At 36.4% G+C, this 27,385-nt stretch overlaps 4 protein-coding genes across 4 annotated transcripts; 3 read left to right on the forward strand and 1 right to left on the reverse strand.

Moving 5' to 3' along the window:
* The first annotated feature begins 1,725 nt into the window (after window positions 1-1,725).
* On the forward strand, window positions 1,726-4,415 carry LOC131431232 (bolA-like protein 2). Its single transcript, XM_058596825.1, has 3 exons — window positions 1,726-1,865; window positions 4,109-4,203; window positions 4,281-4,415. The coding sequence occupies exons 1-3, from the start codon at window positions 1,800-1,802 to the stop codon at window positions 4,375-4,377; spliced, it is 258 nt and encodes an 85-aa protein (XP_058452808.1). The 5' UTR covers window positions 1,726-1,799; the 3' UTR covers window positions 4,378-4,415.
* Window positions 1,942-3,918, forward strand: LOC131431230 (probable dolichyl pyrophosphate Man9GlcNAc2 alpha-1,3-glucosyltransferase). Its single transcript, XM_058596823.1, has 2 exons — window positions 1,942-3,133; window positions 3,193-3,918. The coding sequence occupies exons 1-2, from the start codon at window positions 2,241-2,243 to the stop codon at window positions 3,836-3,838; spliced, it is 1,539 nt and encodes a 512-aa protein (XP_058452806.1). The 5' UTR covers window positions 1,942-2,240; the 3' UTR covers window positions 3,839-3,918.
* Window positions 4,416-4,447: 32 nt separating the features above from the next.
* LOC131431231 (uncharacterized) lies at window positions 4,448-5,875 on the forward strand. The gene is made up of 2 exons (XM_058596824.1): window positions 4,448-4,580; window positions 4,636-5,875. The coding sequence occupies exons 1-2, from the start codon at window positions 4,452-4,454 to the stop codon at window positions 5,686-5,688; spliced, it is 1,182 nt and encodes a 393-aa protein (XP_058452807.1). The 5' UTR covers window positions 4,448-4,451; the 3' UTR covers window positions 5,689-5,875.
* An 8,511-nt stretch (window positions 5,876-14,386) lies between these two features.
* On the reverse strand, window positions 14,387-17,863 carry LOC131431235 (serine/threonine-protein kinase 40-like). Its single transcript, XM_058596827.1, has 4 exons — window positions 17,229-17,863; window positions 17,009-17,146; window positions 16,205-16,758; window positions 14,387-16,142 (listed from the first exon to the last, which is right to left on the reverse strand). Exons 1-4 carry the CDS (start codon window positions 17,571-17,573, stop codon window positions 15,017-15,019), a joined length of 2,163 nt encoding a protein of 720 aa, XP_058452810.1. The 5' UTR covers window positions 17,574-17,863; the 3' UTR covers window positions 14,387-15,016.
* Between the last annotated feature and the right edge of the window lie 9,522 nt (window positions 17,864-27,385).

Genomic DNA, 27,385 nt, shown 5'->3' on the forward strand with positions numbered 1-27,385 from the left:
TTTGGTTAATCCTAAAAATTGGAGCAATTTCTCCATTGTTTAGCTTTTATTTGAAGAAGCTTACTGATACTTCATTTTTTTGTAGCATACGAATCGCGTTCAAATTCATTCAATTTATTCGAGTGAAAACATGAATGCTTTATTCGTATTCATTCGAAAGTGTGTTCGTTAAATGGTCGATACGGACGTAAACATGAATGCCTTAATGTTTAATTTATTTGAGGCAAAACAACAAGCCAATACTTGGTTATGTTATTTTTCCCGAATAAAAAGTATTGCAGAAAAACAATACGATTTGTTGTTACAAAACCTTCCACAATTTTGCTTTGACCATTGAAAAATATTTTAATATTTTTTTATTTAAAAGATATTTTATTCAGGCCTATTTGCGTACAAGCTTTACGTGGCCGATTTATCTGAGTTTTTAGATACAATTTTTTTGTATTGGATCTCGTTGTCATCCTTTTTCTAGGGGGAGAGGAGCTTGTCCGGTTTATCACATGGCTTACCGTAGTGAACAGCTTTTTGGCAATATTGACATGTGGCCATATGATTGTCATAAGTAACAAGTGATTTGCACGGGATTCTTGTATCCTGACCGAATGTCACATAAGAAGGTATAGGCCTCCTCAAGCGCATGCGTAACAAACGTACGCCATTTAGAATACCGGGGAAAAATTCTTCCACTTTTCTTTTTCGATAGAGAGAATCTCTCCGTATTCGGACATGGTTTTGCGAATATAAGGATCGATGACGCTTGAGGGAAGATCATGCACACGCACTTCTATAGCACTATCTTCCATATATACTGGAATGTTGAACTTGATATTTTCATGCTCCACATAGTGCACATTATTATTGTCTTTAGCGAATTGAGTTGCATCCAACTCTTTATAGAAGTGGATATAAACAACATTATTTGTCTTATTGCATTGAAGTAAATGCACACGTTTAATGTCAAGATGCATTTGCTCTTTAAGCAAACCTTCAAGTTCTCGTATCGAAGGTCGAATTTTGCACTGTCTGAAATCAACAATAATTGTATTCTTTCGTACCGGCGGTAGCTTTTGTTCGTCTGGTTCACTCATTTCGAGATCGTTCTATTGTTCACTACACAGTACTGTACTTAGTTTCTTCTGTCCCGAACGTAAGCGGTTTTGGTTTATCGACTGACTTGGATAAGATGTGAAACCGAACTGAAATATTTTAATATATTGTTATATACTATTCAATTAATTGTAAACATGCTTTTTACAATAGAATGTATAGGTTTTTAAGTATCGTATCCATTCAAATCATACATTTTTCTCAAACATGTTTTCTTAGAAATCAATCAAATGTACAGTATGCGTATTGTTTGAAACACCACGTGTACAATAAATTCACATATGAATCGTAGAAACAATATATTGAATGGTTGGAAATCTTTTCAAGATACAAGAAAATGTATTGTAATCCATAGATCTAATTGTGAATCAATTATTTATGCTGTTAAATCAACGGTTTATTTGTATACGGGTTGGCTCAATGGTTTTCGTAAACAAAACGCAACATTTGAAACTACTTTCTCAGTGTTGGAGAATGTTCTCAAATGTGGAGTTTTTTTTTAAAGCGTGCATCCTGGGAACGAATCAGAACCAAAACAAAAAACGAAAATATTAAAAAGAAGAATCTCGCAGAACTTCGAGGAAACTTTTTGTTTGATAATTGTCATACAAGGTAAACACGTTGCTTTTCAGAAAATAATCTTCATCTTTTGTGATATTTTTTTTACTTGTTCCCTTTGAAATCCGCTGAAAATGTCCTCTTACACAGGAGAATATCTTAAACAAAAATTGACCGACAAGCTGGAAGCAACGCATGTGGTAAGTTATGTCCACGTTTACATTTTCTAGCTGGTTGGTTTTGGTTGTTCCATTTTGTTTGACTCGTGTTCTTAGCGGTGAAAGTCAAGCTGTCAAACCAGACGGTGGGTTAAACTGGAATTTTATTATGAACATGTAGCAAATGAAAATTGCTTATTATACCTGATAATTAAACCACTATTTAAAGACATTGTTGAACCACATGTAATTGAATTTCATTTGGCAAGCATGAATATATAATATAAAATCAATGTTATATATTTCATCAATGTTGCTAATTTAGTACACCGCCATAGAATAATAGTGAGTAAAACCAAGTTTTGCTTCTTGTGTCATTACGTGGAATCGAAAGTTTATTCTCACCCATGCTCAACGATGGCAGCGAACTATGCTAGTTTATTAGCGATAGTGACCACTGGAATATTACTGCGAGCTGCTATATCTTTGCATTCATATTCTGGTGAAGCAACTCCGCCTATGTTTGGTGATTTTGAAGCACAGCGGCATTGGCAAGAAATCACCGTGAATCTTCGTACTGAAGATTGGTACCGGAACACGACGGATAACGATTTACAGTACTGGGGTTTGGACTATCCTCCTCTAACGGCATATCACAGCTATTTGCTTGGCAAATGGGCCGAACTAGAAAATGAGTCCTACGTAAAGTTACACGACTCACGTGGAATTACGACCCCAGAGCATAAACATTTCATGCGAAGCACTGTTCTGTTGGCAGATGTGTTGCTATACATCCCGGCCATTCTGATCGCCTGTTACACAGTCCGACGGAAAGTTACCGGCGGTAATGTTACTGGAAGTGATCTAATATGCATCATGTTTGCGGTGCTGTTTCCCGGGCAGATACTAATCGACAATGGACATTTTCAGTACAACAACGTATCGTTGGGATTGACGGCAGCGGCTATAACAGCGCTAATCTCGAACAGGGAATATTCTGCAAGTGTACTTTTCATGTTAGCGTTAAATTACAAACAAATGGAGTTGTACCATGCCTTGCCATTTTTCTTCTACCTACTTAAACGGTGCTTCCAAGACGAAGATGGAATCAAATACTTTACCGGTGTTAGACATGTACTGGAATTAGGTGTGGTGGTGTTAATGACATTCGAAATCGTGTGGAGTCCTTGGGTGGATTGTTGGGATTTGACCCTGCAAGTAATGCATCGAATATTCCCGTTAGCCAGAGGTGTTTTCGAGGATAAGGTGGCAAACGTGTGGTGCATTGTAAACGTTTTCGTGAAGCTTAAGTAAGATATTTGTTATCGATAGTAATGCGAAGTGTCTAATTTCCTTTTTTTTGTTTCAGAAATTTCGAAAACTCGCTTATGGCGCTGATATGTATGCTCTGTACGTTGATTGCAGTTATTCCTAGTAGTTCGGCACTTCTCCTTAACAATTCCAAACGGAATTTTCTTTTAGCTCTAGTCAATTCCTCGCTGGGATTTTTCCTGTTCAGTTTTCAGGTTCACGAAAAATCTATACTAATTGTGACACTACCGATTATGCTCATATTTCAACTGTATCCAATTCCATGCTTCTGGTTCCTTCAGATCGCTACATTCAGTATGATCCCACTCTTACATAAAGACGGCCTTCTAGTTGCTTATGTAGCCTTAACAGCATTTACCTTAATCCTACTCAAAACGGTGTTGTTCGTGAAGAACAACTTCAAGTCACCAAAAAATGTCATTTTTCTAGATATGTTTAATGTTCAGTCGTTGTCTAAAAACAACAAAGGCAAAACTGAGCCTGTGAACGTTGCCTGGGTATACGGATTCTATTGTTCTCTTGCGGGCCAAGTGATACTATTGCTCGGTTACTTGTGTTTGAAAGCACCGACACATTTGCCTTTCTTATGGCCGCTACTCATCTCGGCTTACAGCTGTGGACACTTTGTGCTGTTCTTTATCTACTTCAACTATCTGCAGTTCTGTTCTCATGGTAATAATTAGATTAGAGATAAACGTGCCACCAGTAAAACGACTGACAAGCAAAAAGTGAAATAAAAAAAAACGATTAGTTTAGATTCTGACGCCTATTTTTATGATTCACGCTTTGAAGAAAATCCTGACTTTACGATTACGACAGCACTAGTTTTCAAACGATTATCTTAGGTTTATAGCAACGACTGCAAACTGAAACGGCAGCCGTATTCGATCGGAAGAAATATCGGTCTAAAATAGGAATGATTTTAGTAAAGAACGAATTTTACCTCATTTCAGGAAGTCATAGACGAATCTGATGGTTGCGGTGGTAAGTTCAGTGCCATCATCGTATCACCACAGTTCCAAGGAAAAGCTCTCTTACAGCGACACAGGTATTAAGTTTAGCCCCACTCTCTTTTGCATGCGTATCTTGTTTATTTTTCAATACCAACCTAAACTAAAATTTTAGACTGGTCAACGCTGCCCTAGCAGAGGAACTGAAAACAATTCACGCCTTTTCGCAGAAAACATACACGCCCGAACAGTGGGCCGCCGAAGGTCATTGAGCCGGCTTGATCGTGGACGTAGTTGATAAGTTATTCGAAAAATTGCTTACCTTTTTTCAATTTAGCGTATCTCAATGGCTTCGCTGAATGTCTTCGAAATATCCGCACCGGGCAAAGTTATCCTTCATGGAGAGCATTCTGTAGTCTACGGCAAACCAGCCATCGCCGGACCAATTGGCCTCCGAACCTACCTTACGTATAAAGTAAGTTCACGATAGATTCTCTCGTTTCCTATTAATCACGAATATCGTATTGTAGAAATTGAATCAACCAGAGATAATCCTCGATTTCGCATCGATCCCATTTAAATCATCTCTTTCACTGCAAGCATTCAACAAATTCCTCGCTCAGTACAACTGTCACGAACAACTGCAACCATTGGAATTCCTTGAACGAATGCGATCTTCGGATGCATTCATCTTTGCCCCGTTTGTAAACGATCAACCGAGCGCACAGTCCACCAAGGAACGTTTCTCCCTCGGCACAACACTTTACTTGATAAACCGTGTACTCCGCTGCGAAGGTATCAATTCTCTCGCAGATGGTTTCCAACTTACCATCACATCAGTGATGAGTATTGGCGCTGGACTCGGAAGTTCCGCCGGTTACGGGGTTTGTGTTTCTGCCGGTGCTTTTGTCATATCGAGATTGGCTAAACATGAGTTGACCGAGCAGAATGCTGGCACGTTCACACTGCAACAAACGGAGTACTTGGAGAAAATTTCCAACTGGGCTTTCGACTCGGAAATTGTGATGCATGAACGTCCATCCGGAATCGACAATACCATCTGTACCTACGGCAATCTCATAAAATTTAAACGTGGAGAGCCATTTGAAAATATAACCTTTCGTCAACAGGTCCACATGTTGATTGTAGATACCGGTGTTAGTCGCGTGACCTCTAAATTAGTTGCGCAAGTGGCAAAGCTGAAATGTAACCACCCGAAAATGATGGACTCGATCTTAGATGCCATGGGTTATTTGGTGGACGATGTCGTAGGTATTCTGGAAGACGAGATGGAACGATCGGACGAACTGGGTACACTAGTTTCGATCAATAATAATCTACTGAGAGCAATCGGTGTTAGTCATCCTTCGTTGGAGAAAGTTTTTCAATTGGCCGATGATTGTGGATTCCATGCCAAACTAACCGGCGCTGGTGGAGGAGGATGTGCGCTTGTATTTCTGCCACGGGATTTCGACTCACGCAAGGAGTTTGTGCAACTGAAAACGATGCTCAAAGATGCAGGTTTCTCGTGGATTCAAACCACCATGGGCGGTGCCGGGGTGGAATTTCGGGTGATCGAATGACACCGAGGAAAACGGAAATTGTTTCGCGAGCTCATGAAACATCGCACCTTGAAGTTGGTAGTCGGTAAATAGCTAGTATTATATTGTTTGTTGGTCAATGTTTATACATTACGAATCAGTATTCGTTTGTTCTCTTCTATGGTACATTTGGGATACGCTTTATTGTAAAATGTAAGCTCTAAATAGTGTTCGTGTATTTATAAAGCAAAACCAATCCGAACTCCTGGAATTATTATGCGTTTTGGTTGGTTAATGTTATCTATTACAACGGTCGTGAAGAAGCTTCAGGTTTCAGATTTTGTGTTACTTCTAAATTTGACATGGCAATTTTTATACCGCGACGCGAATTCACGTCGATTTCAATGATGTAACGTGTTTTCTCTATTTGAGTTGTTTGATGTCATAAGCATAATGCATTATCGATATTATGCGCACCAGTAGTTATGTTATACACCCAAATTTTGTATTTCGATCGAATCTCATCTCGATCGAGTTCGAGTTTACCGTACAAAAGCATCACTCGACCGAATTACAGAATGCAAAATTTTACATTTGATCGAAAAATTTCGATTCGATCGAAGTACAGAATAAAGGTGATTAACATCAGAATAATAATTTATCGTCACATGTACTCTGAGCACAATTGAAGCTATTCGTTCAAAGTGCTGTCAACTCAATTCATTACTCTAAGGAGTGTATCGAAAATAAGCTATCCACATACATTTGTGTTGTACGCATGTATTTGTGATGGTTTTTTATGCTCAGATCACAGCATGCTATGCGTTTGGCTGTCAGCTTTCGATTCTTTACTTGTTTGTGCGGTTGAAATTCTGCGTTTTCAAAATGTCGCGTATTGAAAAGGAAGCGGAAATTAAAGTTCTGGACACATGGCTAAGTGAGAAGGGTATTACTATGCCAAAATTAACGAAGCGGTTTGGAATTCATCATGCCAGTGTTAAAAACATAATTAATAAGTTTGGGGAACATTATTCTTAGGATGAGCTACCAGGAAGAAGCAGAAAACCCGGTCCTTCCAACCCGAAACTGGACCAAAAAGTTGTATCTCTAATCATGAAGAACAAATCAATGTCAATACGTGATTTTGCCAAAACAGCAGGAACGAGTGTCGGAATGGTCCAGCGTATCAAGAGGCGAAATCACCTAAAGACCTACAAGAAGCAGAAAATCTCGGAACAAAGTGTAAAACAGAAGAAGCAAGCAGCAACAAGGGCCCGGAAATTGTATTCGCGTCTTTTTCAGGGTCCGGATGCATGCGTTTTGATGGACGATGAGACTTTGTAAAAGAGGACTCAAAAACCCTTCCAGGTCCACAATACTTTACTGTCGTCGTTGGGGAGGATGTGAGCGATGCGGACAGGTCGATTCAAGTGGAAAAATTCGGTCGAAAGGTACTGGTATGGTAAGCAATATGTTCCTGTGGTTTGAAGTCAACCATTTTTTACACTACCGGAACTATAAATGCAGAAATCTATCGATCTGAGTGTTTCCAAAAGAGATTGCTGCCTTCTTATAAGAAGCATAGTACACCTCCAATGTTTTGGCTGGATTTGGCGTCGGCTCACTATGCCAAAACCACTTTCAATTGGCTTGCGGAAAATGGTATACATTTCGTTGAGAAAAATATCAATCCATCAAATCGGCCTCAGCTTCGACCCATCGAACGTAACTGGGCAATCGTGAAGAGGGTCTTTAAGAAGACTGGTAAGGCAGCTGGGAACATGCAGGAGTTCAAAAAAAATTTGGGCTCAAGCGTCCAAAAAATGCGATGCAACACTTGTCCGGAACTTGATGAAGAGCGTTCGATCAAAAGTTCGAAAACTCGCGAAGGAATAACTTAAATTTTATCCGGTTTTCTTTATGCTGAAGTTTAACCTCGTACAATAAAGGATCAATTTTTAGTTTGAATAAAATATCGTTTTTATCATAATTTGAAAGAAAAATTTGTGGATAGCTTATTTTCGATACACTCCTTATTCCAAGCAATGAGAGAGATCAATTTAGCCAGGCGTGGTGCTCTCGATGGTAAAATTTACGCAAGATCCATTATATCCAACGAATTTTATAGTGCATCTCGCAAAAGAGCTCTAGTCAGCTGGTAAGCTTCTTAGGAGAAGGATCCCTCTCAGCAGACCGTTCAATTTTGTTGATTTTTGAGCGCTTGTTGAACGATATATTGCACGAAATATTCGTTCAATTTGCTGGAACGGTTTGTTGTTGTTTTTCCTCTTGCAAAAATAGTGTGAAAATTAAGTGTTACCTTTCCATAGAAAGAAAATTTGTTGTTATTCTACGTGAAGTAGAAGTATTGTGCAGGTATGTATTGTTAGTTTAAACAAATAAGTGGAAAAAAACTTCAGAAATTCTGCAGTAAAACTAGTCCAACGGGGCTCCAACTCCTTATGTTAAAAATGGCTCAACAATGGACCTCTGTCTGCCGGGTTTGTTGAACGAAAAAAATGGCATTCGGTTCAACGGTCTGTTTCAAAATCGGCAAACGAAGGTCCCGTGTTTGCCTCCCGTTGAACGATTGATGAGACTTTCATTGGACCAATGATCCAACGTATTGGACCAATGAAGGACCACCGTTGAACGTTTTTTTCTAAGTGGGATTATCCGGATCTTTCTTTTGCTTTCACATCTTATCCGAATCAATCGATAAAACAAAACCGCTTCGTTCGGGACTGAAGAAACCAAGTACAGTATTATATTACAAAAGAACGATTACGAAATGAGTGCCACTACGTTAGATGTGGCAGGTTAGATCTTGTTGGGCGTTGAGCGTTCGTTGAACCACGTACTGGACGAAATACACGTTCAGCTCGTTTTTTTTTTTTCATGCCAAAATAGTGTTAAAATTGGGTGTTTCTTAAGAGCTTGCTGATTTGAAACTTAAATAAAAGGCATGCCAAATTATGAAATGGTAATTTTTTAATTGTTTGTTAGATAAATTCTTGGCATTGAATGTTAAATGTCAAGAAATTTTCTAACAAATAATAAAAAAAAATTATGATTTCGGGCATATGGCCGCCACGATTATTTTTCACAAAGGTCATTCTGGAGGTTCAATTTTCGACAACTTTTTCAAGCATTTGAGGGTGTATTTCAACAATGACACGTTGAATATTGATTTCCAAAGCATCAATCGTTGCTGGTTTATCCACACCAAAAATATACGAGTGGCATCAAATCAATTATTACGGCCACAGTATGATAAGTGGCACCATTTCGTCCACATCCATATCTTGAAGATTTGACAACAAAATTCATTGATCATGGTTCTTTCCATTCACGGTAACGCGTCGTTCTTCCTCATTTTTAATGAAATAAGGATCGATGATTCCACCAGCCCATGGACCACACCAAACAGTATACATTTATAGCGGCCCTTACACGTGACAATTGTCAAATTATTGTCAATACCGTCAATCCAATTGGCTTGGTAACTTGAGTCCGCGTTTTTCGAAAAAATCAAGCGTTTGGAGTTTAAAATATTGCAACTGAATATTGAAACGTTGAGAGAAAAGGTCTTTGTACATATTTAACTGGTTCCTCTCTGGAGAGAAAGTATTGTAGGATTGATGAGCAGTTTTGATTTTTTGACAATATTTTCGTCAATCCAATGAAGTTTCCATTACACGATCAAAAGTATTGTCAATACTCCTTGTATTGACAATAATATTGTCTCGTGTAAGGGCCGCTTAAAGCATACATGTAAAAGTCCGTTAAGAACCACCATTGTGCACGGTTTTGCACGCATGAATTACCATTGTATGAAAGCTCGAATGCAAGAGCTCATAAGGGATTACTGGACTCGTTGAAGTGCCTCTACAGAAGAATTGCTACTTGGTGATTGCTTTTTTAAACGTTAAATTTCTTACACAAATTGAAATCTCTACTTGGATGTCTGGTCTCTGTGCTTAGATTGATACTATTTTATTATTTCAAAAATTAAGGGTTGGGCTTTGGACGATTTATTGGAGATTCATCGGACCAACGGAGGATTTCCGTTGGACGTTATTTTCTTACAGGCTATTTACAAGCTTCACATTTTATCGATCCTTATCCACAATACAGTTTTCAGCTTTCGTGCATAAATTCGAAGAACAACAAACACGTGAACCAAAACCATATACTCTGTTCGTCTGAATTTATATTTGACTTGTATTAGATTAAATAATATCAGTTGCCGGAATGTATGCAATTATATTTATAGCGCTTACTAGTGTTCGAGATTTTGGTATTTCTACAATTGGCACCAAATTTGTATTTTAGTTGAAGATTGCATGCAATTATATTTGAAGAGTTTAGTTTCGCATGCAAATAAAGACGAACATTAGAAAAGGTCTCAAGTTCAGGGCTTGCATATTGAAGCAACGAATATGAACGAAAGGGTTTCACTATCTGTGCTATTCACACACATTCGTATGTCAGGTAGAATTCACAGCGCAACCCAAGCCAGGAGAGCTGCTTCGTTCGTTCATTAGTTCATGAATATGCCCGCTTGCTGAGACCTATGCTTCATGAGGTTAGCATTTGATGAATGGTTCTCATATTGTAGATGCCTATGAGGAAACTAGTTTCATAACTTTTAGTTCCGATGAATATTAATTTAAAGAACATTGCTTTTAGTGTTTCTATGATATATACACAGTGTAAACTGCCAAGAAACAAATGGATCGTTTTGAAATGGGCTCAAATGCAAAATTTCTGCTATAAAATGTTTAAAGTCTGTTTGAAATGTGATCAAATTTGGTCTTGGAATGCGAACATTATGTTAAAAATGATTTCTGTAAACCTACTTTTTAAAAATAAACCGTAAACATTGCCTATATGACGTTGCTTCGCGTCTTGTAGCACACCGTGAGGCATGGTCTTCTTTCTCGTACAATACTAACGAGAGTGAACCCTTCATTTCATTACATTGTCATGGATTGCTTAGTTCATGTGTTAACTGAGAATGAGAGCACAGACAATTTACTTGGCAAGGGGAATTGGTCTGCTCAGTAGCATATACTCTCACGCATCCAGTTTCTCTCTAATATAGGTCTCTCATTCAGCTATGTCAAGCAAAGTGTTCACAGCAGATATTTTTTGTTGCTTCGTTCGTTTGAGGATTCACAATACAAGCCCTGCTCAAGTTCAAATGACATTTTCCTCTTTGTTTATTACGGTCCAATCAGCAATAGTTTCATACAACACTTCACATAGGATAATGACAAAAACCATTAATTTTCGATAGCACTGTCAAATTAATTGGAAATTACTGGAATTTGCCGTAATTATTTAAATTGCTAGGCAAAACAGAGCGTATGGAAACAGCGTAGCGTTCATGTTAAAACCTGTTTTAATCCACCTAGTGGTGTAATGATGCCTTTCTCATATCAATCATACTATCATATATAATACTGTGGTATTCTTTAAAATAATTTTCTTCGATTCTCAAAAGAATAACCGAAATCGGTTTGTTTGACCGTCTATGGATAAAAACATTCAATTGGAAAAGATTTGAGGTCGATTTAGAATTTTTTAAAGGTTTTTCCCCATTTAAAGTAATGGTATACATTTTTTAACACACTTTACCCTATATTTCCGGATCGGATCGAAATTCAGGAATTACGCATGAGACCACAGGACCTTTCATTCGAACCTAAGTTTGTGAAAATCGGTCGCGCCATCTATAAGAAAAGTTAGAACACATATTTTCTTTTTTTTGCACATTTTACCCCATAACTCCCGAACCGGAAGTCGGATCCAAATTATATTCAGGAATTTTTTATGGGACCTCAAGACCTTTCATTTGAATCTAAGTTTGTGAAAATCGGTTCAGCCATCTCTGAGAAAAGTTAGTGCAAAAAAACGTTACATACATACAGACATTTTGCGTACTCGACGAACTGAGTCGAATGGTATATGACACTCTGCCCTCGGTTCAAAAGTCGATTTTCACAGTGATTGCATAACCTTTCTATATGAGAAAGGCAAAAAGTATAACTTATAAAAACCCGGTTTAGCGGTTTATGTTGAACTGCTGGGTCACATAACAGTTCAACATAAACTATTATGAACTGAAGAGTCGAAGACGAAACATAAAGTATGTGTTATAAAAACTCGCTAAAAAAATGAGGCCAATTCTTTCCCTTCAGCAAGGTTTCAATTTCGTTCACGTAAGGTCGAATACTGCTCTTTCAGAATTCAATAACAATTGACAGTGTAGCGACACGTCTGTTTTGTTTAAGACCCACACTGAACAAACTTTAAACGTAATTTTCACCTGAAAATTCATGTGATGAGCGATAAATAAACGTTTTATGGATATTATGTGAACTGTATAAAATTCATAGAAATGTTATTAGAATCCAACGGCTTCGCAAGTGAATATCATAGTGCATTCTATTGAAAATTAAATGACATTCACGTAACTTTTACTGGATCATACGGTATGAAAATTGTCTGATGATTTGGAATTTCCTGCAAATCTACTTGAAGTTTTCAATCGTAAGTTGATGATATTGAACTTTATTTATTATTTATTATATCATTTATTCATAGAGTGCGGAATTGGTTTGTTCGAACTGATTACTTTTTCGGTGGAAGAATTTTAAAGTCATTTGAATCAAACGGACGTCGATTGAAAAATTGACGTGCTATTTGGAACTATAAGCTCCTGGCGTAAAAGAAACGTAAGTTATCAATTAAATTTACAGACATTTATCTATTAGTTTATTCTCTCAGCAAAAGGCAGCTATACTTAGTGCGTTGGCCAGCAACGTACAACTTACCGGAGAAGTACAAGAAATTGAAATAAATACGCCTTACTCCAGTGAATTGGAATCTGCCAAACATAAATCAGGCAGTAATTTACCAAACCTCAATTTCCTTCCCGATCGAAGCCCGACACATTTACCGATTAAAAAGCGATTACACACGGGATACCACCTCACAGTACCTGTTCATAGTTCAGGTTATTTATTTTGAAATCTCGCTAAAATACTATTCATTTCAAAAAATAATTTACAGGTAATGCTAACCCTGACCCTAATTTGAACGAAGCCGAAAAACAGAACAAAGAAGAAAACCTTTCGTTTGTCTCTTCTTCGACTGGATTTTCTCCGAAATTGTTAACAGTTGGATACGACAGATGAAGGTAAAGAAATTTTATATCGATCAACGCTTGGTGAACTAAGTGAAGCAAAACAACTAGCTTTGGCGAGTGTCATTGCCAAATACCACCTCGCAATTAAAAATCAACTTCGGCAAGATGATTTGGAGCGGTTTGCTTTGGCTATAACAACTGTCTTCAAATTTGAACTCAAGGTATACAAATGAAATGAAAAATGTAGAGCTCGAAAAGAAAATATTTTATATTCTAGGAGAGTTACTACATAGCTCGATCCGGAGATCGCCGCAACTATGGAAAAAATAAAATTGGTAATTTGAAACAGAAAAAGAGAAAAATTGATGCAAAAGAAGAAGAATATTCGAAAAAATTTAAACCGATACAAATATTGTGCGATGCGGATACTATCTGTGAACAATCGATTGATGCTTATAAATGGCTCACTCTGAATGATACACTGTGAAGTATGGTGATTGATAAATGGCCAATATGTTTTGACCGCGTAGAAATTGCGAAACAAAAAGTTCGTCAATAAAATATTAAAAACGTACGTGCATTACAAAAATCCGTGCGGTTTTCAGCTGGTCCCGCGATTCTATTGTTCTAATTAATATTGATGTAATCAGCACAACTCCAATAACATAGCATTGTGTAAGTAATCGTTATATGTTTAGAATTAAGAACACTTCCTGTATCGATTTTATATAAAAATAGATCTCAAAATGTTATATTTGTATGTTCTTTATTATTTTCCGAAAAATATATATCAAGCAAATTTATCATGAACTTGAAAAAATAATATGTTATTCTTACTAGTCAAATCTTATAAGTTCTAAGTAATTGCAATATAAATCATGAAATATCTGATGAAATTTACGTAAAAAACACTTAGTTTGAATAAGATGCATTCGAAAATACAATCAGATTCAATAAAACATCGCGTGGTTGCGAAATTATCTTAATTTGTAAATCATTGGAGCGTTTGATGCAAATTACCTGAAAATTGCGTTAGTCTCAGGTTGCAAATTCTGTGAAATTTATATGAAAATCACGTAACTTACACGTGAGCCATTTGAAATTGAATTTCGTGATCGTAGCACTTCAATTTCACCTGAAAAGTATGGTGGAAAATATTTACGTATCTTTTCAGGTGAATGCTACATTATTATTTAGTTCAGTGCATAAGGGAACTGCGTGAATTCATTTCATTCGTATTATGTATATATTCATACCACCATTATATATATTCATACCATTTAAATCGCCCTGATTCTGAATTTCGTTCAAATCGGATTATTTCGATCGAATGCAAAATACAGAATAGGGGTGAATATATATATCTGACGTTACTTACCTTTTTATAAATAACAGTAACTTATCGCTCAAGTAAAATCTGGAATTAGAAAATATCTAATGAAATACACGCATTTTTGAAAAAAAACTTGTACAGATTTTTATAAAAGAACAATTCAAACTGAAAAGCGCTTTTGAATATATACGCTGTATTTAATCCGTTCTGGGTATATTAAAACACAATACCATTTTAAGATTTTTCTAGCATGTTTATTTTAAGAGAAGTTCAATACAACCAATAATATTTCACATAACTCAATATAATTCAACTTCAATATAAAGTACAGCACATCATGGAGGGTCGCATATACGCTTCGAATTCGTTAATCATCTCTTGCAAAAATATTCGGCAAAATGTTTTGGTAATATCAAACAGATAAAATTTTAACGTAAATCTATAAACAATGGTCCTAGTAAACTGTCAAGCTGGAAATTCAATGAAGAAAATAAGCTCTGCTGTGCACTATTGGAAAAGTGACATCGAAATTCAAAACCGCATAGAAGAGAGTATTTAGCAACCGAAAAATATGCTAATATTCGAACCCTTTTGGACACACATTCTGTGAATATTGTCAATTGAGAGTATGACACTTGACAACACACAGCCGCAAGAGAAAAACTTTGTATGCAATCAGCGAAATTGTATCGAAGTAAAAAATCTTGAATTCTTGAAAGTTAAATACACGTGTTCGATAATAATGAACCTATCTTCTTCCACATTTATATACAAAACAATTCAATGTGAACTGTGTCAACCCATCTCACCCTTTCGTGACGTTGCGTTTGTTATTTACACATTGTGTAAAAAAAAGTTCGGTACGGCCACTGGTTATTCAATCAGTAAGAATTGAGAAAGTAATTATTATTCATTCCGGCCACTTGCAACAGGTACGTCATAAATATCAGAATGTTCATGGTTTGCTCCACCTTGATCACAGTGTCACCATTTCTGGTTTCCATCTGCACGCCAAACCTTCGCAGCAACTCCAGCACGATATTCACTTTGTTACGGGAAGTGCTACTAAAAATGTCCCGAATCACGGCATGATTCCGGAAGTTGATCAACAGCCAAACTATGATTCTGTGTGCCATTTCAAGGGTGATTATTCCTTGAAATTCGGGTATATCATCACGCCAGGGAGGTGGCATGCGGCCACGAGCAAACATGTCATTCATGGCCGCAAAGAGATTTTGTACATCCGAGTTCTGCAACGACAGTGACGCAGGTAATGGTGGTGGTGGTGCCACCGGTGCTGCAGATTGAATCGGATTGGGTGATGGATTCGAAGTTTGGAAGTTGATGACATTACTCAACGCTTGGGCGTCCATGTGTACGACCACGGGGTGTCGGGATTGATTGGTACTCGATGATTGCATGTGGCCAAGGTTGGCCGTAGCGATGAGACTGTCACCAGTGGTATTTTGAATAGGAGCGAGACGGACCTGCACCAGTTCAGGTCTTGAGGTTCGCACAACGAAATCTTCACTTGCACTTGTTGGTCGGTTTATTCCGATAGGAATGCCACTTGAAATTGAACTTCTTGGACTGCTCCCAAACACCGTTAGTCGGTTTCCTCCAGTCGATAACCCGCGCAAAACCGTAGAATTATTTCGGCTTGAATTGATTCTCGTAACGAGAGATCGTGGTCTCAGAAAACTCTCGTTTTCACGATGGACCCCGGACTCGAGCACGCGAGTGAACGATTCGCGCGACAATTCATGGCTCGGGTAGGTCGGTTTGTTATCACTACTCTGACGACTAGGTTTTTTCCGCTCATCGGCCGCTTGATCGAGATCTTCAACTTCTGGCACGATTTGATCGATCTCGATTCTTGGTCCCCGTAGGCTTATGATCGATCGTTCCAGTTCCATACGAACCTCGGTGGCAGTGAATCGTTCCGATGGGTTCAGTGTAAGCATGGACTTAATCAATTGGATCGTCAGGGAACTGGTTTTGGTGTCACTAGAATTGAATATTGAATTATCATAAGTGCAACAATTAGCGCCTATCGAAATACGACTTACATCGGTATCATATAATCCGCCTGTCGAATTTTTTTGAACAGCGCTGTCGGTGTTGTATCCAGAAACGGAAATTTGCCGTATATTATCGTGTAGAGGATCACCCCAAGGGCCCAAACGTCCGATGGTTTACCCTTGTACGGTTTGCCACCCAGTACATCGGGAGAAATGTACGCCGGACTCCCACGCTGGTCGAACAGATTGTCGTCCTCGCTGTTGAGATGTTTCGCCAGGAAGAAATTGGTTATCACAATCTTATTGGTGCGTCTGTTCAGTACGATGTTGTTTAGTTTCAAATCCCGATGGATGACATTTCGCTGATGAAGCTGTTCTACTACTTTGACGATTTCATAGAAAACCATCAGCGCTTCGATTTCGGTAAACTTATGCGTCTGCACATATTTCTGTAGGTTTACATAAGCCATCGAACGCTCACAGAATTCGTGGGAATGAACACAGTCCAACACCAGAATAAGACGACGCTTCAGTCGGCCCGTGTAGATTCGTTGCTGGTATAGATCGGGTGTTTCGATCTGTTTTTCTTCCAGAGCGTAATCCTGTTGCAATTTAAATGGAACGAAAGAGTGTTGAAGTATGATGTAATATTGCGTTATATTAAATTGTACAAGATGACACCAAATCACGAAACTATTGCGTTCTACTCTATTTGTTTGTATAGCATAGCACAAATAAAGTGATGCAACATTTTCAAGGTGAACATAATTCATATCTCCTCTGTTAATATCAGCCAATTTACATTGAATATCGATTTAGAACCAATTTATTTACAATCTCGATAATACTCACACAAAACAGTCCATGATGATGAATAACTCCATCGAGATCAGCCAACAGTGAAAGTAGAGTATATTCCGTATGCAACAGTGTTTTTCCCTGCTGCGTCTCTTTATTGGTCAACTCGGTTCCGATATCATAACTTAGAATCTGTAAACACGACGAAACGTCACTCATGGCAGCCATTGTAATCACTATGACTTATTTATGAATTGAGTTAAATGGCTCTTACCTTCAGCAAGTAAAACTCGTTAGTGTTTTCCTTTCGAGCCAGATACTGCGTCTGTGGCACTCCAGGGCTGGTACCCAACTCATGCCCTATCACGTACGGGCCTGCCGTTCTGACACGATTTCTTTCGACGGGGGTTCCAAAACGGGGAACTTTGGCTAGGATTTCTCTGTTAGGACGTCTCACTAATCCACTGCTACTGGTTCCAGCAGCTGTGGTCGGTGGCAGTGCAGAAGCGTCTTCCTCCATCGATGGAACTTCTTGATCAGATCGTGTGCGCTTCGCTACGAATCCGTTCGAAGCAAGCTCACCAAACATACGCTTTCCTAAAACTCTTCTACGTTGCATTGTTCCGAAGGTGGTAAATCAATTAAGCTACTCTCTCGTAAGATCTTGCACCACGACGGAATTCAAACGCCCTATCCGCTAATCGCACGTACGCACCACCGTTGGATTACACTGTTACACGACCTGATACCACGTACAACTTCAACGAGGAAGAGAGAGTGTCGAGGCGAGATAGCAAAATAACGACAACCACTTCACCTCGCTGATTACGCGATTATGAGAAGAAAATGTAGCGTAATTAAATCAGTCTATGGAAAGACGAGAAATGAAACCTACTGTAAACAAAGACAGCAAACCGATGGAAAAGCAAAATGGAATAAATTTGACGTTTCGTTTCTATTATAGTTCGGATTAAGAGCATTCCCATCGTCGGTTAGCAGTTGACAGGAATGTACGGAAAATGAAACAATGAATAAATCAACTCGGTACTAACATGTGATTAGGGCTTGTGATTAGGGCATATCATAAGCGGCCCTTACACGATCATTAAAAGTGTCATTACGAAACAGTAATGGCACTTTTAATGATCGTGTAAGGTCTACGAGTTCAGTAATGACACGAGTAATGATGGAATTCCGGATTTTCCATCATTACCAACATTATTTCTTCTTATTTTTTTGTGGAAGTGCTGAATATCTTTAGAACTATACGCGAAAAAATGACAAAGTGAGTGTAGATTTAAATTGTTAATATTTCATTAACCTTAACGTTTCAATGGCAAATCAAATTTATTTTCAGCTAAACGAAAATAAAAATATTGCTATTGCTATTGCTGGAGTAGTTACAAATACTCATCATTAATAATGAACGTGTAATGCTAAAAAGAAATGATGTACAGTAATGCAGTAATGACGAGCGTTTGAGCAGAATTGTCATTACTTAGTAATGACACTTTTAATGATCGTGTAAGGGCCGCTATACGATATATTTTGAAATATAATCAGCCTTATTCTGAATAACGACGTATTGATTTTTTGATCGAATCTTAGCTACCTTTGATTTTGCTAGCGTTATTAGGAATACACATGAGATACGATCGAAAAATCGATAGGTCGTTATTCAGAATAAGGCCGAATGCTCATTGTTCGACTCTAAATCCTTCATTCACACAATAATCGATTTAATATCGTAGATAGTGTTGTGTATAGATGTTATGGCGTTTTCGTTTTTAATTTGCACTACACCGGTGCAGTGCTACACTGAGGCATGAATAAACGAACAAAAATGACGAAAACATAAACAGTAACCATTGACTACAATAAACGATTCCATTGCACAGAGCTACACCAAACTTTTGATGAGTGCTACACCAGTGGTATCGGTGCAGAAAAAGTGTAGCACTGGTGTAGTGCAATTGGCAAAAACGAACGGTTTCAGTGCAGCTTTCGCTACATCAGTGTAGTGCAATTCAAAAACGAAAACGGCATTAGTTTTTGTACAATCTTTTAGTTCAGTGTATAATTTGAAATTGGTTGAAAGCTGAATTTGAAAGATAAAGTTTTGTAAAGGTGAGTTGGAATTTTAAGAAAGTGGCTTAGATACTTAACAGATAGAAGCTCGATATACGAAATTATGAACTTGAATTGCATGTTCAAAACTCGAGTAATGAGCATTTTTTTCGTTAATTTAAAATTACGTATCTTCAATCACATGTCAGTACCGAACTGCGCAGAAAACAATTAAAAAACCATATTTGAATAATGACACGTTTTTAACGTTCAATGACGGTCCATTTCGAAGAGAATTTTCAACCGAAATTAATCGAGTACTAGTTCAAACGTTACATGTGTAATAAAACGTCATCGATGAAAATTTCTATTTTGTTTTTCGTTGAAGAACGTGGTTCAGAATCATTTCAGTTTTAGATATCTAACTTGTGACATTTATAATAGGGGCTGGGGTCGACTAGGAGATTGATAGTACCTATTATCTTTTTCCGAATAGTGCCAGCATAGATGCCGTGTGAAATCCGGCTTCCATGTCGTACAAGGCGACAGTTGCAGGAGTTTGTATTTTTTTCAGTTATCAGATTTTTTCAACGTTTCACAGCTGATTATAAATTTTTGTAATTATCTATTCATTCATGAAATAGTTTTTCAAATATTTTCTCATCAGTTTTCGAAAATATGATCTCTTGTCAATTTCCAGCTAGCTTCTGAAGAAAGTTTTATTTGGTATTTTTTCTTCCATGTTATTGCTTGTCTTTCAAGGTTATACATTGAATCAGAGATGTTCATCTCCTCTGTGTGACGAAGAGCAAGTATTATTTTCTCCCCTTGCACTGACGAAATCAAGAAGAGCTGTTCTCTTTCACACATATACACCACTGGTGTATAAAGTGTGCGCGTGTTTATTTTCTTTCGCCTCTAGCACTGGATCGAACCAAAGTGCTAGAGCAGAGCTCTCAAATTCTCTGAGGTGAACGCGGATATTTTCACCGAAGTGTACATGCCGGTGAGCACTCTGGTGTACGGTTCGCATAAGAGAAGCCTGGGGGACGCATATTCAGCGAAAATACAATTGATCGTTGAAATTTAGTTTCTCTACACTGCGAAAAGATTGTCATAACAAGGCCAGCGCTACCTTCTATAAATTTAAAAATTTAATCACAAATGGTTTTGCTCACACTTGGGTGTATTTAGGCGAGAGCGATTCATGAGAAGAGAATGTGGTTCACTCGCACTAGCTTTTTTTTAACCACAAGCACACATTCAAATTATGTCTATTCGACACTGAGAAGAAGTGCGCTTTCATTTTTGTGCGATGTTCGTCGGCGACATCCCCAGTGTTGAAATGAAACTTACACGATGGTGTATCACTCAAGTCCGGATCTAGTCCGAAGATCCGTTAATATTACAATGTTAAAAACAGAGATAATATAGATCGGTATATTGAATTAATAGTAGGAATACACTTGTTTGTTTGATAAATTAATAATTTTTACTCGGTAGCCGCCTGCCCAGATCAACCAATATAATCACGTTTCTTCTTAGACTCGCCAGGGCAGAGCAGGCGACGCGTCTAAGACGAAACGTAAAGAAAAGTAAAAACGGTTATGTGCCCAAAGCACAAACTTAGGATAACCCCTAAATGACAATATAATCAATTAACTATTTTTAGTGGTAAACAATGCAGTGAAAATGATAAACAATCAAGACGCGCGTGCATTGTTTGGTAAGTTAAAATGAGTTGATATAATTTATAGAATGTGAATACGATGAATCAACTATTTTGTGTAAATCCTATTCAATCGTTTTTTTTTTTTTTTGTAGCGAGTATTTAAAATTTTCCTTTAGTTTTCACGAATAATAACTGTGAATCAACACTTTTCGGGTTTCAGTATCCTATATTATTAAAACGTTCACTTGGGAAGTCTGTGAGTTTAGTGGGCATCTAGAAGTTTAGTGTGAGTTTAGTGGAGCTTCTAGAAACCGGGACATACTAAGTTGCGCGCGAACACTACCATAGCTGAAATTTATACTAACAAATATTCTTCCCCCGTGACACTTGCGAAATGCGCAGTAGTATCTACGACCTCTAGTAACAAACAAGTGTTGGACTAACATCCCTTCCCAGTCCTTAGTCTATCTACGTCCGGACTTGGCCTGATCAAAGAAGTCTGTAGTTACCAGAAGATGTACATTGAAGGATGATTTGCTAGTCCCACGTCTGATCTTCTAGGGATTCTCTGTACAATTTCAGCTAATCCCGATCAGTAAGGCAAGGACTGGCAACCAAGAGTGGTCGCTCAAATTCAAGCTTAAGCTAATTTGTGACGTTTATAATACTTGACTAAACATATATATCCTTGTGATACGAGCGAATTGAATCCGGGAATCAAATGATAATCTTCCTTTTCATCAATCGCTTGATGTTGTTTCTACAGCGACCGATAATGAATAATAAACCGTATACGAGATGTTGATTTCACTGGAAAACATAACAGTTGCCGGAAAAACTGTTGAAAAATTGAATTTCAACCTCGGAAACTAGTAAGGCTACAAACTTTACCTACCTGCAAGACCTACCAAAGTACACAGTCATAATATAGAATATTTTGTTCAAATCCATCACTGATGTGTTACCCAGGTACGAAATTTTCTGCTAAATTAGATTAACTTTATGTGACAATAACAGTACACCCGTTCATTGACAATTTGTATAGTGATGTGATGTGATGTGATGTGAAGTGAAGCCACCATCAGTTCAAGGACTTGCCAGTGGATGCGGGTAGACTTACAGTAGCCCCGATATGACTCATCCACTCACCTTCTTACTATAGCTGTTACCGAAAAGCGAACAAAAAGGGTTGGGCGGATACGTAAGTAGAGTCACTTACTCGTATTCCGCGGGAATAAAAGATGCTCTTCCAACCATAATATCCAGTGCATGGATGAAGCATATCGCTATACATGCTTGAACCCGCCTGATGGTTTGTTTGAGAAGGGCGCGTCAGACTCATTTCAAACCTTCAGAAGGAAACAAGTTTCCTTCAAGTGACTTGGGCTGGCTATCCACAATCCCTCGTCCAGTCATCAATTCGTCCGATGCCCTGATGCTCCCTCCCCTTTACGCCTCCGTGCAAAATGTTTTATATTGATAAATACAATGAAACATAGTGTAATGAAATTAATATAACATAAAATTATATAATAGATTACAAAATAATATAATATAACATAACATAATATAATATATTTTAATTTAATATAATATAATACAATGATATAAAATAACAGTTAATGTAGTGTAAGTTATGCTCTTATCTTGGCAATACTGCAGGAAGTAGAATATTTCTCTTCTAATAATAATAATAATATCCACATCTATAAAAATAATATATGTTATTATTATTGATGACAAATTAATAATAATAACAATAAATATAATAATGAAAATAACAATAAAAAACAATATAATATAGTACAATGAATTATATAATAAATAATAGAATAAATAAAATGATATGTTGCGATATGCTATGATATTATATTACTTGAATTTATATGTCATTTCTCATCCTCTCATTCTGCCATCAACGCATTCCATCGACCATTTGTCACCACAGACACACGTGTAGGCATGAAGCTCAGCTTGTGACGACCTTGACATTTAGTTGAAAGTTACTTTAAAAATGATAACTTATAAGGAAAACAAATTTATATTTTGCGCAGAGGTACGTAGTACTACTAATAATAAACCCTATAATATAATATAATATAATACAACATAATGCAATACAATATAACACAATACAATAGAATACAATATAATATAATATTATATAATATAATAAAATATAACACAATATAATACAATATAATATGATATAATGCAATGCAGTATAATACCATACAACATAGTATATAATAACATAAAATAGTGTAAGACGATAATATATGAAATAATATGCTATGATACAATATAACAGGTAATATCGCAGTGTAAGTTACGCTCTTCTAATAAAAATAATAATAATAATACATGATGTAATAAACAACACAATTATATGTTGTAATATACTATGATAAACACTGCACTTTAGGATGGGCTTCAACCTACAAGCCATTTCGCACCCTCTCATTCTGCTACTAACGCAGAAGGCGATAGCACCCAGTCGACGCCGTTCTATTGACCAAATGTCATCATAGACGCTCGGGGAGGCATGAGATAGGGACTTGTGAGGACTTAGTTATCTCACCATTTGACGACCTTCATTGACAATTTGTATAGTCAGCACAAATGTAATACATAGTAGGTTGAAAAACACTATACGATAATGTGCTTACTACATAAATTCTGTTGATATGGACTACATGAATAGTGTTTTCAAACTTCATAATCGTCTTTTAAACCATGTATCTAATTATGGTAACATTATTAAACTGTGGACATATTTACATGGTAGCGATAACTATTTAGCTCCTCATATATACAAGGCTCGAGAGCAATTTCACCTTACTAGAAAATGTGATTTTAACACTCCTAATACCAAGCCTAAAAAAGTTACGCGAAGCACCAAGCCTCAAAAAAAGTTGGAACGGTAACTTTGAGCTATCATAGCTCAGTTGTTACTTGACCAATTTCGATAAATTTTTCACCCTCGAATTTTGTGAAGTTTGTAGATTATTTTAAGTATATCGTTATTGGCAATCTTTTAGGAAAAACAAATGAAAATCAGATTTTTCCCGTTCCAAGTTTTTTTTCGAGCTCAAAACGTGCCCTATCTGCATTCATGCGGCACCTGCATCGCGAATCGGATATTGAGAACTTCAACTTTACCGAGTCATAACTTTGTTGTTAGTCAACCGATCTTCAAAATTTGTTCACCATTGGAAAGGTAATACTTCCAGAAATAAAATGCACTGAAAAAACCAAAAAATAGGGTTATCTACCCAAAGTTATAATGAAAACTGTAGATAGATGACCTAAGAAAAGATGAGACGTTTTACTATGATCGTAAATATCTCGAAATTCAAAGCGATGACCTATATATTTTTATACATCATTCGATTGCTAGTGATACCAGCTACAATTTTCGCTCAATTATCATTCCTACACAATCAAAAGAAAACATTGAGAAATCGATGAATTTATAAATATATATGAATTTTTCATTTTTTTCACATGTTTGTATATAACTCGAAAATTAAAGCGACGACATGTACATTTTTTTGATTCAAAATATTGAAATCGTTACCAGAAACAATGTATTGATGATCAAAATTATATATCCGTTCAAAGAATCTCAAGAAATTTGGTACAAATACAGAGAATTTGTGTTATTGGGAAAATTTTGCCAAACAACATGAAATCAAAACTTTTAAATTTTATGACATATATTTTTTTATTATTTTAGTTGGAAATTTATTATAAACAAAATTTACAAAAAAAAACTGAAACTTGGATTTCACTGAAAATTTTAAAATATTTAGGAAATAACCTAAAACTCTTAAAATATTTTTGTATTGGACAAACGATCTAAACAATTTTTATGCACAACACAAACGCATTTGATAACTACTAAAATTCTGGTTTTGTTGTAGGTTTGCCGTAGAATCTCAAAAAATAGATGAAAGATCGGAAATTTTTCAATTTCCGAGTTAAATTGCATTGCACAGTGGTCCGGATCCACAATTTAGGGGGACAAAAACATTTGTGGCTTAACCTTATACTTTAGAGCTATGATGTCTTCAAAACAAATGATCAGTGAAGATAAACCATATGTCGATGTACATGGTATTAGGGTGGCTCTTATTATTAAGGTGATCCAAAACTTATTTTCCGGATGTATTGAGATGGAGGACTGCATTTTTCGGCAAAACTGTAGATAAACTTATATCGAGCAGCTTTGCTGAGGACATCATAGTAGGTGTTAGTGTTACAGCTATTTTTAAAGAGCAACTTAGGGTGTTCCTCAAAAAATCAGATTTTTTGCTCTAGCATTTATATTTTTCGCTTTTCGTATAGGTATCTTTGAACATCTTTTAGAATTTGTTAAAACCAATTTTTTAATGACTGGCGTGTTCAGGTTGCGTTTTCTGAACCGAAGTTATGAGCAAAACTAGTTCAAAAACAGGTTATTTTTAAACTGCTATATCTAACATTGAGGAAAACGAAAAAAATCCGTTTCTTGTATTCGACAAAAAATATTTTCGAGCATGTTTATAAAAAAAGGCGGAGGAAATATTTTTTAAAAATTTTTTAAATTATTTTCATACATTGGATTTTTTCATTGAAAAATATTCGTATCAGTCATTTATTAGATATATAAGGTATTTTTGTCTTCTAAAGTGTCAAATTAATTCAAGTGCATATTCGGGAAGAAATCGTTCTGCATTCTTCGGGGAATGCAGAATGGTGTCGCTTTTGTAAAATCTCTAACGTTTCTCGGTGGTTTGAGGTTCTATCAACCGTGCATTTTGGCACCTGCAGAACGTTCAGCATCCTTTCGGGGATGCAGGACGACTTATTTCTTTATGTTTTGTGCTGTTTTCCCACCTCACCCAATTGTCAATTCCCTTCCATGTTCCTTTTATCCTTCCCTTCCCATCAGGAAGTTGATAAGAAGCTACGCAAGGCACGAATCTCCAAATAACTAGGGGAACATGCCACTGGAGCCAATTAGTTCTGATAACATAGGTGCAGGGTTTCATTCAGTAAAAAGCATTCAAACGAAGAGGTTGTTTTTCGAGACGAAGACAACTTTAAGCTGCAAATAGATTGGTTGGTGCTAATCGATTGATTGGTGCAAATAGATTGATTGGTGCTAATCGCAAAGGCTGCTGCAAAGCCAATATTCGGAGCGATTCCAGTTTCACAAGTACCTGAAATAGTGGAACTCACTTCACTGAGAAAGATGGCCTAACCGATTTGAGAACTGTTTCAATTTGTAGGTTACACTAGTTCATGCACTAGCTTTCATGTTTTTCAAAAATCAAACAAAACTGTTTGAAGAATACATTTTTATATGAGAATAAGAGAGATATGAGAAAGGCATCATTACACAACTAGGTGAAAAAAAACAAGTTTTACTTAATTTCGTATGATTTCTGTGCTAAATTCAGAATTCTACTTTTTCTAAATTGTTTACTAATAGAAAATTCAAATAATTTTCGAATTCTATACATTCCGAAATAGTTCTAAGTTTGTGATATTTAAATTCTAATATTCTATCGATTATAATTGATGTCGTTTAGGATAGCGGAAAATTTAAGATATATTTTTTAGTTCTTAATTGCTAGTAAAACAAAAATCAAGCAATATTTTTTTTTTCAATTTTAGTTGGTTTTTTTGACCATGGGTTAGTTTATGGAATTCGTATAAATTTACGTTCTATTTCTTTTTGTACAAAGCCATTGAAATAATTTAAAATTTTCGTGTTGTCACAAAATTTATTTTATTAATAGAAACAAATTCTACGTCTCTTTGAAACAGATGAAATCAAAACGGATTCCAATATTTTCACTTTGATTTGCAGAAACGTTGGAACGCAATATATATCAGAAATTTTGAAATTTCCGATCTTCTACCGATTTTCTGAGATTTTATGAAAAACCTAAAACAAAAAAACCTGATTTTAGTAGTTAGCAATTCCGTTTGGGTCGTGCATAAAAATTGTTTAGATCTTTTGTCCAATACAAAAACATTATTATTTTTAGAGTTTAGGTATATTTACCAAAATTTTTAAGATTTTCAGTGAAATCCAAGTTTCAGTTTTTTTTGTAAATTTTGTTCATAATAAATTTCCAACTAAAATAATAAAAAAAATATATGTCATAAAATTTCAAAGTTTTGATTTGTTTTTTTTTGGCAAAATTTTCCCAATAATAGAAATTCTCTGTATTTGTACCAAATTTCTTGAGATTCTTTGAACGGATATATAATTTTGATCATCAATACATTGTTTCTGGTAATGATTCCAATATTCCGAATCAAAAAAATGTACATGTCATCGCTTTAATTTTTGAGTTATATACAAACATGTGAAAAAAATTGAAAAATTCATATATATTTATAAATTCATCGATTGTTTAATGTTTTCTTTTGATTGTGCAGGAAAGGTAGTTGAGCGAAAATTGTAGCTGGTATCACTAGCAATCGAATGATGTATAAAAATATATAGGTCATCGCTTTGAATTTCGAGATATTTACGATCATAGTAAAAAGTCTCATCTTTTCTTAGGTCATCAATCTACAGTTTTCATTATAACTTTGGGTAGACAACCCTATTTTTAGTTTTTTCCAGTGCATTGTATTTGTGGAAGTAGTACCTTTCCAATGGTGAACAAATTTTGAAGATCGGTTGACTA

This window comes from Malaya genurostris, chromosome 2 (assembly GCF_030247185.1).
Source record: "Malaya genurostris strain Urasoe2022 chromosome 2, Malgen_1.1, whole genome shotgun sequence".
In the NCBI taxonomy this organism is placed as follows: domain Eukaryota; kingdom Metazoa; phylum Arthropoda; class Insecta; order Diptera; family Culicidae; genus Malaya; species Malaya genurostris.

Bases quoted from the DNA above. Each gene is read 5' to 3' on its own strand.
- LOC131431231 (XM_058596824.1), top strand. From the start codon at position 4,452: ATGGCTTCGCTGAATGTCTTCGAAATATCCGCACCGGGCAAAGTTATC. The intron at 4,581-4,635 runs GTAAGTTCACGA...ATCGTATTGTAG, and splicing joins GAACCTACCTTACGTATAAA to AAATTGAATCAACCAGAGAT.
- LOC131431235 (XM_058596827.1), bottom strand. From the start codon at position 17,573: ATGCAACGTAGAAGAGTTTTAGGAAAGCGTATGTTTGGTGAGCTTGCT. The intron at 16,759-17,008 runs GTGAGTATTATC...AAATTGCAACAG, and splicing joins ATCATCATGGACTGTTTTGT to GATTACGCTCTGGAAGAAAA. The intron at 16,143-16,204 runs GTAAGTCGTATT...ATTCAATTCTAG, and splicing joins GCGGATTATATGATACCGAT to TGACACCAAAACCAGTTCCC.
- LOC131431230 (XM_058596823.1), top strand. From the start codon at position 2,241: ATGGCAGCGAACTATGCTAGTTTATTAGCGATAGTGACCACTGGAATA. The intron at 3,134-3,192 runs GTAAGATATTTG...TTTTTGTTTCAG, and splicing joins AACGTTTTCGTGAAGCTTAA to AAATTTCGAAAACTCGCTTA.
- LOC131431232 (XM_058596825.1), top strand. From the start codon at position 1,800: ATGTCCTCTTACACAGGAGAATATCTTAAACAAAAATTGACCGACAAG. The intron at 1,866-4,108 runs GTAAGTTATGTC...ACCTCATTTCAG, and splicing joins AGCTGGAAGCAACGCATGTG to GAAGTCATAGACGAATCTGA. The intron at 4,204-4,280 runs GTATTAAGTTTA...CTAAAATTTTAG, and splicing joins GCTCTCTTACAGCGACACAG to ACTGGTCAACGCTGCCCTAG.